Below are 17,486 nucleotides of genomic sequence, written 5' to 3' on the forward strand. Positions count from 1 at the left end.
TGCTGGAGCCTGCTTCTCCGGGTCCTACATCACCGAAGCTTGGTACTTCGGGGACACATACCTCCCGTCCACGACCTGTCCGGCAGCCACCTTACAGCGCACAGATATGCACACCTCATACACACACGGCTCCGCTCAGTACACACGCTGTTCCTTTCCGTACACCTTCTACGCGAGCGGCTCCACTCCGTACACCTCGTACACACACGGCTCCGCTCCGTACGCCTCGTACACACCCGGCTCCGCTCCGTACACACACGGCTCTGCTCCGTACACCTCGTACACACGCGGCTCCGCTCCGTACACCTCGTACACACGCGGCTTCGCTCCGTACACCTCGTACACACACGGCTCTGCTCCGTACACCTCGTACACACGCGGCTTCGCTCCGTACACCTCGTACACACACGGCTCTGCTACATCCACACTGTAAACCCCTCCTGACCCCACACATAAACTTCAGCTCATCCAGCACCATGACAACCAGCACAGCAGAGTCCTGCATCCACTGAGGCCCCTGATCATGTGACCCCTGACTCCTCCCCTCCTGTGACCTCATCACAGGTCCTGTGCGCACAGAGCAGCCATATATGTGGTGGCGGATCTGCAGGTGGAGGTATGTGGAGATCCCCCATTACTGGGCGCAGGGGGCATTAACCCCTTCAACACGGAGACTCTTTTGGGGTCTTGTGTTGCCCCTTTATAAGAATCATAAGGTTTTTGTTCTGTTTCCTGTAATAGATACATACGACCCAACTATGGAGACGGGAAGGGAGGAAACGTATTGTTCTCATAGTACAGGACCCCTTTACTGCCCCCACAGTGTAATGTCCCCATTATGCCCCTTATGCAGGATGTATGATGCCCCCACACAGTGTAATGCCCCCATTATGCCCCTTATGCAGGATGTATGATGCCCCCACAGTGTAATGCCCCCATTATGCCCCTTATGCAGGATGTATGATGCCCCCACAGTGTAATGCCCCCATTATGCCCCTTATGCAGGATGTATGATGCCCCACACAGTGTAATGCCCCCATTATGCCTCTTATGCAGGATGTATGATGCCCCACAGTGTAATGCCTCCATTATGCCCCTTATGTAATATGTATGATGCCCCCACACAGTGAAATGCCCCCATTATGCCTCTTATGCAGGATGTATGATGCCCCCACACAGTGTAATGCCCCACATTATGCCCCTTATGCTGGATGTATGATGCCCCCCACAGTGTGATGCCCCCATACAGTGTAATGCCCCCATTATGCCCCTTATGCAGGATGTATGATGCCCCACACAGTGTAATGCCCCCATTATGCCCCTTATGCAGGATGTATGATGCCCCCACACAGTGTAATGCCCCCATTATGCCCCTTATGCTGGATGTATGATGCCCCCCACAGTGTAATGCCCCCATTATGCCCCTTATGCAGGATGTATGATGCCCCCACATAGTGTAATGCCCCCATTATGCCCCTTATGCAGGATGTATGATGCCCCCCACAGTGTAATGCCTCCATTATGCCCCTTATGCAGTATGTATGATGCCCCCACACAGTGTAATGCCCCCATTATGCCCCTTATGCAGTATGTATGATGCCCCACACAGTGTAATGCCCCCATTATGCCCCTTATGCAGTATGTATGATGCCCACACAGTGTAATGCCCCCATTATGCCCCTTATGCAGTATGTATGATGCCCCACACAGTGTAATGCCCCCATTATGCGCCTTATGCAGGATGTTATATGCCCCCATACAGTGTAATGCCCCCATTATGCCCCTTTTGCAGGATGTATGATGCCCCCCCACAGTGTAATGCCTCCATTATGCCCCTTATGCAGGATGTATGATGCCCCCACACAGTGTAATGCCCCCATTATGCCCCTTATGCAGTATGTATGATGCCCCACACAGTGTACTGCCCCCATTATGCCCTTATGCAGTATGTATGATGCCCCACACAGTGTAATGCACCCGTTATGCCCCTTATGCAGTATGTATGATGCCCCCCATTATGCCCCTTATGCAGTATGGATGATGCCCTCACACAGTATAATGTTCCCACAGTATCGCCTGAGGTCCTGCAGTTGGAAAACGTCCTGAGGTTTTACAGTTGGAATAATCCCTCCGGCAATGGTTTTCCCTTTGCTTGCTCCCCTACATGTAGACCCTCGAGCATGTATACATGCATGTAGGGGAGCAGGCCTTACTAGATATCGAGGCTTTGTACAGTAATATATCGCATGAGGATTATATCAGAGGAGTAAGATGTTTATAGAAATCGAGATCCGTAGAGTGTAGCTGACATAATGACTTCATGGAGAATCTTCTAAAATTAATTCTTACTCATAACGTCTTTCTTTTGACAGGAAGTACTTACCCGAGCTCAGGGTTACTGTGATGGGGAGCCCCTGTGCCCCCTCATTTGCTAATCTATTCCTGGGCTGGTGGGAGGAAACCAAAATACTCAGGGATGATTATAAGTGGTGGCAACCATATATTAGGGCATGATATAGATATATAGACAACATTTTTATCATCTGGTCAAGGACGAGTGAACAATGTTTTGAATTTGTCAGGGAACTCAATATCCATAGATTGGGCCTTAGATTTATATCAGAGTTTAATTATTACCAGTTGCCTTTCCTTGATGTACCAATCAAGAAAGTACAGGATGGGAGCCAGGGCTCTGGAGTCGGTAAGCCAAACCTTCGACTCCTACTTCTAAATTTCCATGACACCGTCTCCGACTTCACGACTCCGACTCCCTCATACATGGCTCATGTTTAAGTGATAAATTTACAGTAAGACACATTTTTCTCAGCTAAAAGTCTAGACCCTTAGATCAGGAATAGGACAGACATTTATAGGACATTTCATAACTTTCCCAAATTCTTATGAAAAAATATTCCTCACAAACTGCATTGAACTATTGTACCCAATTTACTACATATTTTAGACGTCGGAGTGGGTCCCTTTTATACCGACTCCAACTCCGACTCCACCAAAATGGGCACCAACTCCGACTCCACAGCCCTGGTTTGGACCCTAGGGACACTCATCTACCATAAACTATTAAAGTGGGATAGCCACCACCCCATCCTCCTTAAAAAAAAAAAAAAAAAAAACAATATCCAAGTGCTAATGTTTACAGTTGCGAAGAAACTGCTCTAATGTCACAGATATTAATATACAGGCAATAGACATAAACACCAGATTCAGGGAAAAAGGTACCTACAGTACATTTTGGATTCCGCACGATTGTTTGCAGAAAAACAGAGAGATACACTCCTCCATACCTAACCAAGACACCAAGAAAAATATGGGATAACACAAGTAATAGGAACTTGTGACAATCAGAGTGAGCATATCTTTAATATCCTCAGAAAACACTAGGATGTACTTGTGGCCGACCTGGACCTGAGGGTGCTGTGTGATCTACTCCCACAATAACTTTCAGAAAGGGTTGGTCAATTAGGGACCGTTTAGTGCATAGTTTCTAAAAAAAAAACTGCACCCAAGGGGACATGTCAAGATAGAAGAATCTGTGGTTTATTTAGATGTGTAGAAAGTTGTACATGTACAGTGCTGGCCAAAAGTATTGGCACCCTTGCAATTCTGTCAGATAATACTCAGTTTCTTCCTGAAAATGATTGCAATCACAAATTCTTTGGTATTATTCTCTTCATTTAATTTGCTTCCAAGGAAAAAGCACAAAAGAGAATGAAGCAAAAATCAAATCATTGATCATTTCACACAAAACTCCAAAAAAGGGCCGGACAAAAGCATTGGCACCCTCAGCCTAATACTTGGTTGCACAACCTTTAGCCAAAATAACTGCGAACAACCGCTTCCGGTAACCATCAATGAGTTTCTTACAATGCTCTGCTGGAATTGTAGACCATTCTTCTTTGGCAAACTGCTCCAGGTCCCTGATATTTGAAGGGTGCCTTCTCCAAACTGCCATTTTGAGATCTCTCAACAGGTGTTCTATGGGATTCAGGTCTGGACTCCTTAGAAGTCTCCAGTGCTTTCTCTAAAACCATTTTATAGTGCTTTTGGAAGTGTGTTTTGGGTCATTGTCCTGCTGGAAGACCCATGACCTCTGAGGGAGACCCAGCTTTCTCACACTGGGCCCTACATTATGCTGCAAAATTTGTTGGTAGTCTTCAGACTTCATAATGCCATGCACACGGTCAAGCAGTCCAGTGCAAGAGGTGGCAAAGCAACCCCAAAACATCAGGGAACCTCCACCATGTTTGACTGTAGGGACCGTGTTCTTTTCTTTGAATGCCTCTTTTTTTTTCCTATACACTCTATGTTGATGCTTTTTCCCAAAAAGCTCTACTTTTGTCTCATCTGACCAGAGAACATTCTTCCAAAACGTTTTAGGCTTTCTCAGGTAAGTTTTGGCAAACTCCAGCCTGGCTTTTTTATGTCTCGGGGTAAGAAGTGGGGTCTTCCTGGGTATCCTACCATACAGTCCCTTTTCATTCAGACGCCGACGGATAGTACGGGTTAACACTGTTGTACCCTCGGACTGCAGGGCAGCTTGAACTTGTTTGTATGTTAGTCGAGGTTCTTTATCCACCATCCGCATAATCTTGCATTGAAATCTCTCGTCAATTTTTCTTTTCCGTCCACATCTAGGGAGGTTAGCCACAGTGCCATGGGCTTTAAACTTCTTGATGACTCTGCGCACGGAAGACACAGGAACATTCAGGTCTTTGGAGATGGACTTGTAGCCTTGAGATTGCTCATGCTTCCTCACAATTTGGTTTTTCAAGTCCTCAGACAGTTCTTTGGTCTTCTTTCTTTTCTCCATGCTCAATGTGGTACACACAAGGACACAGGACAGAGGTTGAGTCAACTTTAATCCATGTTAACTGGCTGCAAGTGTGATTTAGTTATTGCCAACACCTGTTAGGTGCAACAGGTAAGTTACAGGTGCTGTTAATTACACGAATTAGAGAAGCATCACATGATTTTTCAAAGGGTGACAATACTTTTGTCCACCCCCTTTTTTAGGTTTGGTGTGGAATTATATCCAATTTGGCTTTAGGACAATTCTTTTTGTGTTTTTTTCATTGAAGACAAATTAAATGAAGAGAATAATACCAAAGAATTTGTGATTGCAATCATTTTCAGGAAGAAACTGAGTATTATCTGACAGAATTGCAGGGGTGCCAATACTTTTGGCTAGCACTGTAATTGAATGAGACCATGTAAATCTTTTTCGAGTTCTTCTACAGGTGAAACCTTTTTCCAGAGGGATTATTCCAACTGTAAAACCTCAGGACTTGTATATGTGGCCACATGCCCCTACCTCCTAGATTATGTATGCACGACCAAGAGGCAGTCTAAGAGGAGTGTGGAGGGGGCATTTTGGCGAAATACTCCATGGTTGGAGTGTCACGGTGTGTCAGAGGTGACAGACAGTCGCCCTACAGGGGTTTGCAAGTGATCTCCACGTTTGGCAATGCAGACATCTGCCTAGATGGGAGGCTGTGTTTAGGACCCAGATTCTACCTCCATTTAGTCTGGGTGTATATATACCTGGTGTGTCTATGTTGGCGTCGCCGGGTATACTCATTTCTACTTGGAACTTGGCTGAAGCAGCATCACGTCCTCTTTGGAGTCTTGAGGCCGTGTGCCCTGTTGGAGTTTCTTCTAAAGCGAAGTTGTAATTCCCCTGTGTTGTCTTCCCCTTTTGTCTTTAGAGTGCTAGCGGAGGTAAACTAGTGCTCATCTCCTTCCACCCCCAGCTATAGCCTTATGCCAGGGATAGTTGGGCGAGGCATGTGATGGGCGACAGCTGTGGAGGCTGTATAGGGACGTTAGGGAGAGACAGGGTGATGCTAGTCCAGATTAGGAGGTCACCTCTTCCCCCTTTTCCCTAGTATCTGGGCTCTCTTTCCCTTTCTCCTCTGTGTTGCACTCACACCTGGCGTGACTCTCTGCGTTGCAATCACACCTGGCGTGACATCAGGACACCCCATTAGTGAGACACATGAACAGTGCACATTGAGGTGAAACAAGAGACATCTCCTTTTGCATCATTGAAGTGGTTAAACCCAATGTGATAGGTGGTGATCTTAATAGATGTATCCTCAAAAAGGAAAGTGAGTGGATTTCCAGACTGGATTCACTAGGCCCTAAGGGACTGAATGAGCAAATTTCCTATGCCTGTTTTGTATGACCCATTCCGGATTACATTTTATACTCTACCCATTGCTACTCAGTTCCCTGTGAACGAGGTTCACATATTGTTTTACTTCATCAAGATATCTGAGCTTCTATATCAGAATTATTTCTTATCAGTTATATCCCAATTATACTATTTAGTAACTAACAAGTGTGGTGTTCCTCGTGTATCTCTAATTATGCAATAGGGGTCAAATATGACCATTTAGGAGTATACTGTGGGCCACCATCCCATATATTTTGTAGTGATAAAGTAGATCCACATGCCGATTGCATGATGGGGGGATGTGCAATACTTATTTTTAGTCTCCCATGATACTGATCTCAGAGAGAGGATTTTTCTGTTGGTGGAATGCAATCCAATACCATATGCGCTCCGGTGTGGAACGCAGACATCTGGGCATGCACAGTTGTGGATAATGATCCTAGATGGAATGATAACTATGGGCATGCGCAGTCACAGGTACGAGTGGCGTAGCGGCAATCAGTTTATCTGGTGTTTCAGCATAAAGCACGTCACTTCCCGACATGCACACTAGGTGATGGACATTATCGGACCTCTAGCTCATGAGAAGTAGCGTAGGCGCAGTATATTATTGTAGACAGACTCTATTCTGTATATCCTGTGACAATTCACCTCTAGGAATGGGAATGAGCCTCCTAGTCTGGGAGGGGTTTTGGATGAAGTGGGATATTTAAACATGGGCACCTGGCTATTAGGCACACTATGCTGAACATCATGAATTATCATCCCTCTATCAAGCCTCCTAATGAACCTGTTGGGAAAATGCGTTGAGGCGGATTATTGAAACATTCTCTGAGTACCATACCCTTTCCTTTATACATATTGTAGGGGCACAATAGGAGGAAAACAGGAGGCATGTTCCTTTAAAATTTCATGTGGGTTTATTACTTCATAAACCCAGAAGCCAAACAGAAAAGCAAATGGCCTTTAGATCAGGCAAACAAAGTAAATGTCCTTAACAGGTCTCTGCTCAGCCAGGCCTGTGTGGCACACAAGCTGGGGTAGCATCCAGTGTCCTGGCTTGGTCTGAAGACAAACATACAGGGTAGGCCTTCTACCTCCAAACATACAGACCATGTGCCAAACAACAGCCTTCATTTTATAGGCTGTTAACCACACCCAGAGGTGAGGTATGTGGGTAGCTGGACTCACCCATTCTCTCCTAGCTACCCGTAACCCGGCTCCCAGGTGCACCAAACGATCCTCTTAGTGCTTATGTGCCCTTGAGAAACACTCCGGGTTACATCACAGACACCAGCCATCTCTGTGACACATACCTCTCATCGACTACGCGACCATTTGCCACCTTACATACCCCCCCCCCTCTGCCTAAAGCCGTGGGCTTGACACCTTTTACTACCAGACAAGGGATTCTCGAGAGAGCATCGGCATTACCATGTAGCTTCCCTGCTCTATGTTCTACAGGGAAGTAGGAGTCCTGTAGGGCTACAAATTCGAGGGTGACTCTGGCATTTTTTTACTTTTTTCCCTCATCCATCTGAGTGGAGCATAGTCGGATAATAATCTAAATTTTCGACCTAACAAATAGTACGGTAAGGTGTCCACTGCACACTTTATAGCAAAGCGTTCCTTCTCTATGACCGAATAATTTTTTTCGCTGGAGGACAGCTTTCTACTCAGGTAGGACAGGGTGCTCCTCCCCGTGTATCTCCTGGAAAAGGACTGCTGCTATCCCGACATTTGAGGCATCTGTCTGGAGTATAAACTTTTTATTGAAGTCCGGGGCAACGAGGACCGGTTGCCAACACAGAGCCAATTTCATCTTTTGAAAGGATGTCTCCGCCTCTGCAGTCCACTTGGCCTTGGCTGATTTTGTCCCTTTAAGGAGGTCAGTCTGGGGTGCGGCCATCATGGCGAAGTTTGGGATGAATTTCCTGTAGTATCCCACGATTCCCAGGAAGGCTCTGACTTGCTTTTTCAACACCAGTCTCAGCCAATTTTGGATTGCTTCTACTTTAGTATTTTGGGGTTTTATCTCAACTCTACCCACTACATATCCGAAGTACTTGGCTTCTTATTTCCCCATGCCACATTTCTTCGAGTTTATTGAAAACCCCACCTTCCTCAGAGCATCAAACACAGCCTGAATCTTTTCCAGATGACTCTCCCAGTCTGGACTGAAGATAGTATTGTCCAGGTATGTTGTGCATATTTCTTATGGGATACAAGGATGCAATCCATAGCTCTCTGGAATTTTGCAGGGGCCCCTGCAGTCCAAACGGCATCCGGGCATACTGGAAGCATCCGTCGGGCGTAGAAAACTCAGTCTTCTCTTTGGCTACCTGTGCCATGGGGATCTGCCAATATCCCTTCGTCAGATCCAAGGTGGTTATGTGCCTTGCTGGCCCAAGCCTCTTGATCAGCTCGACGACGCGTGGCATTGGATATGCATCAAATTTGGAAACCTCATTCAACTTCCGATAGTCGTTGCAGAATCTCCACTCACCATTGGGATTTGGGACCAAGACGATCAGGCTCGACCAACTCCTCTTGGATTCTTCAATGACACTGAGCTTCAACATACAAGCTACCTCTTTGGATATCAACTCTCGTCGGGCCTCAGGTATGAGATAGGGCTTCAAGTTCACCTGCACATGTGGCTCCGTCAGAATCTTGTGTTCTGTGACCCTTGTGCAGCCCCACAATTCCGAGAACATATCCCTGTTCTTCTGCATCAACTCCCGACACTGCTGTTTATTGGCCTTCGTTAGCGTTTCCGCTATTGCGACTCCTCCAACGTCACCTTCTAGCTTGCCCAGCAAGTATGGAGCTTCCACAGCCTCTCTGTCTTGGCACGGCTTGATGAGGTTGATGTGGTATATCTGGTACGGCTTACGTCGTCCCGGTTGATGAACCTTGTAGTTCACTTCACCCACTTTTTCCACCATCTTATACGGCCCTTGTCACTTGGCCAAGAACTTACTTTCCACCGTAGTTATTAGCATGAGGACGCCGGTCTCTCGGATTGAATTGCCTCACTCTGGCTGACCGGTTGTAGACTCTGGCATAAGCTTCTTGTGCCTGGAGGAGATGTTCTTTTACGATGGGCATCACCTTCACATTCCTCTCCTGCATCAGAGCAACGTGCTCAATGACGCTCCTGTGGGGCGTGAATTCGGCTTCCCAGATTTCCTTTGTGACATCCAGAAGACCCCGCGAATGTCAGCCATACAGAAGTTCGAATGGCGAGAACCCTGTAGAGGCCTGTGAAACCTTTCGGTTGGAGAACAACAGATACGGTAGGAGACAGTCCCAGTCTCTACTGTCCCTTTCTATGTCCTTCCTCAGTATACTCTTCAGAGTCTTGTTAAACCTTTCGACTAGGCTATTTGTCTGAGGATGGTATACTGAAGTCCTCAGTTGGGAGATTTGGAGGGCTTTGCATAACTCCCTCATCACCTTACTCATAGAGGGAATTTCCTGGTCGGTGAGTATCTCCCTTTGGTAAGCCTGTTGGGGATAAAACGTGGATCAACTCACGGGATATATTCTTTGCGGAGGAGTTTCTCAGTGGAATCACTTCAGGATAGCGTGTGGCATAGTCCAGGATAACCAATATAAATTGATGCCCACGAGCACATTCAACCAGGGGACTGACCAAGTCCATAGGAATTCTCTCGAACGGCACTTCAATAATGGGCAATGGCACGAGGGGACTTCAAAAGTGAGAGGTGGGGGCGGTTAACTGGCACGTAGGGCAAGACCTGCAATACTTAAATATTTCCCGGGCCAATAGAACCTTTGTAAAAGATAATGCCTTACCAACACCAGATGCAGTAAGCCTCCATGACAAAGGCGGGGCCAGCACATGTGCAAAATACTGATGCAGACAGCCACTCACTAACCTACCAATTCATGGAGGGGGTGGCTGTGTAGTATTATACATGCACACCGATGGAGTCTGCATAGGGCGCCAGTCACACAGATATTTGCGATGCACAGTTTCTGGCTTTCAGCTTGTTGATGACGCCCATACTATTAGATCAGGCGGGCTGCCCAGCACTATATACGTGCACCCCCACAAGACAGACGCCCCAATTCACCCAGCCAACACTAAAGAGGCCTGGCCGCATCCTGCAAAAAAATGTGCAAAAAAGATGAAAAATAGTGTAGAAGATAAATACACCACATGAGGTATTGGTCGATATTTTGGCCAAAATACACAAGCTCGCAACCCAAACGTCAAGGGTCCTCATACTTGCAAGTCCTAACACTAAACATTAAAAATGGTGAACATTGGACATAATTTCAAAAAACATCACAGTAAGGCTGTATGCCCACTATCCGTTTTTTAAGCGCTTCCGCAGCGGCAATTCCGCTGCAGAAGTGCTTAAAAAACGCTTGGTAGAAGGTCTGCCATGTTCCCCAATGATAATCCCATGTGCTGTGCACATGCTGCGGAAATTTCCGCTGCGGATTATCATTGCGGAAAAATCCGCAACACTACCAATTATTTTGCATTAGCGCGGCATTTTCGCCGCCATTGACTTACATTGGAACGCATGGAATCCGCATCATAGCATCTGCAGATGCGGAATCCATGCGTTTCAATGTGCGGATGGTACCCAGGTTTGGAGAAGAGGAGACTTTCCTCCGGACCCGGGTACCATAGAACCTGTAAAAAAAAAAGAATAAAATAAAAAATATACATTATACTTACCTTCTGATGGCCCCCGGTGTCCTTAGCAATGCTTCTCCGCTTGCCGGTAGCTCGCGATGGTCTGAAAAGGACCTGCCATGACGTCAATTAGTCATGTGATGGGTCACGCGACCGCTGACGTCGGCAGGTCCTTTAGTCTACCGCAAGCTGCCGGCAAGCCAGGACGCATCGGATAAAGACACCGGGGGCCATCAGAAGGTAAGTATATATTTATTTTTTACCATTCTTTCGGTCACCCTATATAAATCCATGCCGGTTGCATGTATTTATATAGTGTGACCAAGTTGTCAAGCACTTTCCAAGTGATGCTAAAATGGCTTGGAAAGCGCTTGACAACCCGCTTGGGGAAATGCATGTGAAGAACGCTTCACTTCCGTACAATCCACATGCGTTTTTTCTGCCAGGGAGATGCCGAAACACTCAGAAAAAAAATCCGGAGCATTTCTGCATCGTGGGCACGTGACGGCGCCTCTTGAGAAAGAAGAAGCGAAACGCGCGTCGGGGCGCGTCCTTTACTACCTGCACTTTCTGTGGCTCCCCTGGGATCTGGCCGACTGTTCTATACTCAGGTTTCTCCCCTTCTGCTTGCTTGGGTGAGTGCCATGTACTAGACTCTAGGTGCATCCTGGACACTGCAATCTACTATATATTGGTGCCTGATATGGGTGCATTTTTTATTTGTCAGTCACTAATTATTGCATTAGACTCAATATACTGTTTTACTGACTGTATAGGATTTCCCGCCCCACAATGGGGCTGTTTCCCTCTCAATGGAGGGTTTTTAATTGATCTATCTATGCACCCATATCTGGACTCCTTGTCCTCCTGTTAGATGTACCTGCCAGGGTCGGATATCCCACTGTATGATCTCCAGGAGATGCCTTAGTTCTGGCACCTCTTTTTACCTCATTGCTGTGTTATCTCCATATGACTTTTAACACTTTGTTAATGTATTTTTGAATAAAATTGCTGTCTGTTTTGCCATATTGCTCTCTTTGTTCTCCTTTTTTGCATCTGATCAACGAGTAGGCAATATGAACCTGGTGTCTGATTCATTGTTTTCAGCTCCAGGGTTCGTCTTATATTATGCATTTGGCCAGTTTGTTTCTCATCGAGGGCACATACCCTAATAGATAATGCCTTACCAACACCAGGTCAGATTACCAATGCACTGCAGGATGTGGCAAGCCTCAATGATAAAGGCGGGGCCAGCACATGTGCAAAATACTGATGCAGACAGCCACTCACTAACCTACTATTTCATGGAGGGGGTGGCTGTGTAGTATTATACATGCACACCAATGGAGTCTGCATAGGGCGCCAGTCACACAGATATGTGTGATGCACATTGTCTGGCTTGCAGCCTATTGATGACGCCCATACTATTAGATTAGACGGGCTGCCAAGCACTATATACATGAAAGCCCACAAGACATATGCCCCAATTCACCCAGCCAACACTAAAGAGGCCTGGTGGGGTATTTATCATGTGGTGTATTTATCTTGTACACTATTTTTCATCTTTTTTGCACATTTTTTTGCACTGTGCATCACACATATCTGCGTGACTGGCGCCCGCCCTATGCAGAATCCATCGGTGTGCATGTATAATACTACACAGCCACCCCCTCCATGAATTTGGTAGGTTAGTGAGTGGCTGTCTGCTTCAGTATTTTGCACATGTGCTGGCCCTGCCTTTATTATGTAGGATTGCTGCATCCTGCAGTGCATTGGCAATCTGACCTGGTGTTGGTAAGGTATTATCTTTTACTGTGATGTTTTTTGAAATTATGTCCAATGTTCACCAATAGAACCTATGCACGATCCGTTCCTGCATTTTTTCAACTCCCAGATGTCCCCCCAAGACATGTGAATGGGCCATGTCCAACACCTTCCGTGTAAAAGGGCCCAGCACTATTAACTGCTCCACACTCTCCTCCCTCACTTTCTTGACCCGGTACAACAACTCCTTACTCATCATAAAATGGGGAAACCTTGTGTCAGCCCCCGACTCCTGTGCAACCCCATTTATAATAGTGACATTATTAAAGGCTTCCTTCAGAGTTAGGTCCCTATGTTGGGCAGACCCAAAATTCTCGCTGGTCACCCCTAACTCTGGAATGGCAGACTCATGGGGCACTACCTCCTCATCCCCCACAAGGACACAAAAAGGAAACCTGTCTGACTCTGGGTGTGGTGATACCTCATTAGGGTTAATTTTTTTCTTATCTGAGCCAGCGAACCCAGAACCCTTCCCCCACAGATCCCAAAACAAGCAAAAGTCCCAGCCTATAATAATAGGGTGCAACAAGTCCTGAACGACGCCGACCTCGTGGGACTCTGTACCGTGGGCCATTTCAATGTCCACTCTGGCCCGTAGGGTAGTCTTTAGCATCACCATGAATGCACTGAACGCCGACTTTTTTCCCCGGGATAATTTGGAGAGGAAGGGTGACCCTCATAAGGGTCACCAGGCTCCCGGAGTCTAGCAGTGCCGTTACCTCCCATCTGTTCACCTTCACGTGACATGCTTGTGGCCCCTCGCTGGGTGGACAGTTCACACTATGCCGGATAAGCATAATATGAACAACGTTGTCCTATGCTGCAGTCCAACGGCTCAAGGGTCAGGGGACAATGGGCAGCTATATGGCCTGGGCCGGGGCACCTCCAGCAAACAACATCACCTGTATGGACCTTGGGCACCACCTCCCTCGTCCATTTGGACCTTGGAAGTCCCACCACCTTTTGGGCCTCCACCCCCTGTTGGGAACTCCAGTATGTAGTGGGCTGCCTTCCCAAGGAACCTTCAACCCCCTGGTATCTCTCGATCAGTCCGACCAGTTCATCCGCATACCGGGGATCACCCTGGGCAACCCAAGGCTGTATGGGCCTCGGCAGGGAGTGCACAAACCAGTCCATCACCACCCACTCTACCAACTGCGCAGGCATTGAGGCCTCTGGCTGCGCCACTTCTGGACCAGGTGCAGCAGGTCAAACATTTGGGACGGAGGTGGTTTGTTCCGGTGATAAGAACCCGCTGTGCCCTGATAGTAATTGTCAACCCCAAGGGTGCGAGAATCTCACTTTTTAGCTTGCCATACTCTTTGGCATCCTGCAAAGCTAAATCATAGTACACCTACTATGCGTAATTCTGGGGCTCTCCAAGTCAAGTATGGCAACAGTACCTCTGCCCACTGCTCTTGTGGAAATTTCTCCCTCTCGATGACCCTTTGAAACACCATCAGGAAGGTCTCAACGTCATCCCCCCAGGGTAATTTTCTGCAAAGCCCGTCATACCGCCTTCCGGACATGGGAGTCATCAGTCGGACCTGGGGTTGGAGCGCTCATCCTGCCCTGGATGGCGGTTGCCAGAAGCTGCATCTGCTGATGTTGTTCCTGCTAGTGCTGCTGGATCTGCTGTAACTACAGCCTGTTGGTCTCCTGTTGATGCTGCTGCGACTGGACCTGGTGTTTCAGCAGGTCCTCCATTTTGTCTGGCGATGCTTGCTGGCTTGCGACAGACTTCACCCAGGGCTTGCAGTCCATCCTGTAGCAGTCACACGTCTCTGCTGGGAACGCTGCCCGCAAGTCTAACACTAATTGTGGAGGTTTTACTCACTTGGGTGTGACAGGAGGAAAACAGGAGGCATGTTCCTTTAAAAGTTCATGTGGGTTTATTGCTTCATAAACCCAGAAGCCAAGCAGAAAAGAAAATAGCCTTTAGTGTCCTGGCTTGGTCTGAAGACAAACATACACAGGAGGCCTTCTCCCTCCAAACACACAGACCATGTGCCAAACAGCCTTCATTTTATAGGTTGTTAACCACACCCAGAGGAGCGGTATGTGGGTAGCTGGACTCGCCCATTCTCTCCTAGCTACCCGTAACCCGGCTCCCAGATGCACAAAACGATCCTCTTAGTGCTTATGTGCCCTAGAGAAACACTCCGGGTTACATCACAGAGACCAGCCATTTCTGTGACACATGCCTCCCATTGACTACACAACCATTAACCACCTTAGAATACCTTGATACTTATCTGGTTTTATGATTACCCCACGGCTGATGAAAGGGAATCTGTCACCCCCTGGGACTTATCTGACCTTTAATATTGACATACAGGTGATAGAAATGTGAATCTATACATACCTGCATGCCTCATATTAGAGGTCTGTTTGCTGAGAAATGGCTTTTTATTCAGTGAAGATTCTGATGCTTGCTGGCCGTGGGGTAGTCGGTGGAGTGGATTCCCTTTAATAAATACTCACTTAGCCCCATTCTTCGTGCAGATACTAATAAATCCAGGAACTATGAGATTTTTACCATATGATAGTTGGATAGTTAGGGGTGTATCATCCATAGCAGCAGCCCACAGGGCCACTATGGTGCCCGTGAAAAAACACAGAATTTGAGCTTGGTTTAAGTTGGTATCCATGCAGCACATAAATGCATGGCCATAAATCAGAAAAAAACCTATAAGAAGAAAAATGATCATAAACCCTGCTGTAAATAAATAAAAACCAAAAGTGCATTTAAATAAAATAGGATTCTTAGTAACACTGTTTTTGAGCATGAAAGCTATCCCACCATGGTAAAATGAACCCATTCGGCATAGTCCTACACTGTTTAATATTAAAAACCTTACCATGTATCAAACTTCTGTGTGTGAATCAGACATGAGATCTAACGTGATAGAAGATTACAGTCCGGGGAAGACGGGAAACATTCATATAGACGGCCGGTGGAGATGTAGTCAGTGAAGAACTCTGGCTAAATATGTTTCTAGAGCCGTAGTAGAAGATGAAGATGTCGTCGTCCTCCTCATGAAGTAGTTATTTCTCATGTCACGTGTAATGAATATCTCCTGCAGTATTGCTAATGCTGATTGCAGTGTCGGTAAATGAGACGAGAATTAGCTTTATGGAAGATGAGTCTATGAGAAACGTATTCAGCTACAGACTCCAAGGAAGAAACTGCTTGCTGTCTGTGGCATAAAATATATAGGTTTTATTACTAGATGTAAAGCAGAAAACTAAATACTGTAAAATAATATATCTCCTCATATGTTTCCCCTTATTATCTCCAGTAATTGTATTATTACACAATTTCAGATCCTCTCAGTGAAGATCTTCTACTTAAGAGAATTTTCCTTATGGACCCATCAAAGATGAATATGAATAGAGACAAGATGGCAGAGAGGATATTACACCTCACCCTAGAGATCCTCTTCCGTCTTACTGGAGAGGTGAGAGATTCTGATGACGTCACATTACATCATTCTTATCTATGGGAATAACAGATGGACAGAACTGGAGAGGTGAGAACTCTGGAAATGTCTGGAGTGAGAGTTATTAATGTGTCTTTCCATAACCAGGGTTACACAGTAGTGAAGAAGACCTCTAGTGAGCGCAGTCAGGCCCCTGTGTCTGAGGGATGGGGAAGACCTCTGAGCCCAATCACTGGGGCTCCATCTCACCCCCTGATACATGAGAACATCAATGATCAGAAGATCCTAGAACTCACCTACGAGATGATTGAGCTTCTGACTGGAGAGGTGACACTGCTGGGAATGCTGGGACATTATACAGTAACTCTATGAAGGGATCGGGGGGATGACTGTATCATTGTATGTGTCAGGTTCCTATAAGATGTCAGGATGTCGCCGTCTATTTCTCCATGGAGGAGTGGGAGTATTTAGAAGGACACAAAGATTTGTACAAAGACAGCATGATGGAGGTTCCCCAGTCCCTCACATCACCAGGTAATAGACAGGACTAAATACACACGGCCTATAATTATCTGTATGTAAAGAATAAATTCCGTCCCTGTATGTGATTCTTCCAGATCTATCCAGTAAGAGGACAACACCAGAGAGATGTCCCCGTCCTTTTCTTCCACAGGACTGTAAACAAGAAGATCCCAATGTTCCTCAGGATCATCAGGTAGATGGAGAGAAGATGTCATGAGATCTCCCCTATGATGTGTAGACGGCTGTGAAGGTCTTGTGCTCAGTCTTGTTTTATCCACCAGTATTATATGTTTTCTATTTGTGTAATGAGAACGGTGGAGATGGCAGGATTAGAGTTGATTATAGATGTGACTTCTCATCTGTTTGTGACTTTTACAATATTTGTTTCAGGGTGAAGATCTGACCCATATTGATACTACAGAGACATATGTGAGGGGTGATGAGCGGTGTAAAGAGGAGATTCCTACATATGACTACCCAGGTGAGTAGTAACCACTAAATGCAGAGAAATCACAGATTCTTCTCAGTCACCATCTGTGGCTGCTTTATCGGTTGTGTAGTCCGGCTGTATCACAATCGTGTAATCACCATTTTGCCTCTATACCACAACATTCTCTTCCACCCAAAACTGTTCAAATGATTTGGGCATTGAAACCCTTTTCCATAGAACTTACAACCTGGAGGATCCACCTACTCCCTGTGATTAGGAGACATTACCTGCCCAGATCTGTAAATCACAAAGCCAGAAAATCACTTAAAAAAATATTATGATGGGTCTGTAAGAGAAAGTGGAGGGTAATGATGCTGTTGGCTTCCTAGATCCCTG

At 46.3% G+C, this 17,486-nt stretch overlaps 1 protein-coding gene across 2 annotated transcripts in view; it reads left to right on the forward strand.

Moving 5' to 3' along the window:
• Positions 1-533: 533 nt before the first annotated feature.
• The window catches only part of LOC141197741 (uncharacterized), a 35,597-nt gene continuing 18,644 nt past the window's right edge, over positions 534-17,486 (forward strand). Inside the window, exons 1-7 of one of the 2 annotated variants that reach the window (XM_073662827.1) lie at positions 558-616; positions 11,318-11,506; positions 16,023-16,156; positions 16,286-16,465; positions 16,549-16,672; positions 16,756-16,853; positions 17,051-17,141. In XM_073662827.1, coding sequence (XP_073518928.1) covers positions 16,064-16,156; positions 16,286-16,465; positions 16,549-16,672; positions 16,756-16,853; positions 17,051-17,141 — 586 coding nt within the window. In that variant the 5' untranslated portion in view covers positions 558-616; positions 11,318-11,506; positions 16,023-16,063. Of the gene's footprint in view, positions 617-11,317; positions 11,507-16,022; positions 16,157-16,285; positions 16,466-16,548; positions 16,673-16,755; positions 16,854-17,050; positions 17,142-17,486 lie in introns of both variants that reach the window. The other variant, XM_073662826.1, reaches the window with a different exon arrangement.

This window comes from Phyllobates terribilis, unplaced genomic scaffold, assembly GCF_046119375.1.
Source record: "Phyllobates terribilis strain yellow unplaced genomic scaffold, ASM4611937v1 Scaffold_86__1_contigs__length_6382490, whole genome shotgun sequence".
NCBI classification, from domain to species: domain Eukaryota; kingdom Metazoa; phylum Chordata; class Amphibia; order Anura; family Dendrobatidae; genus Phyllobates; species Phyllobates terribilis.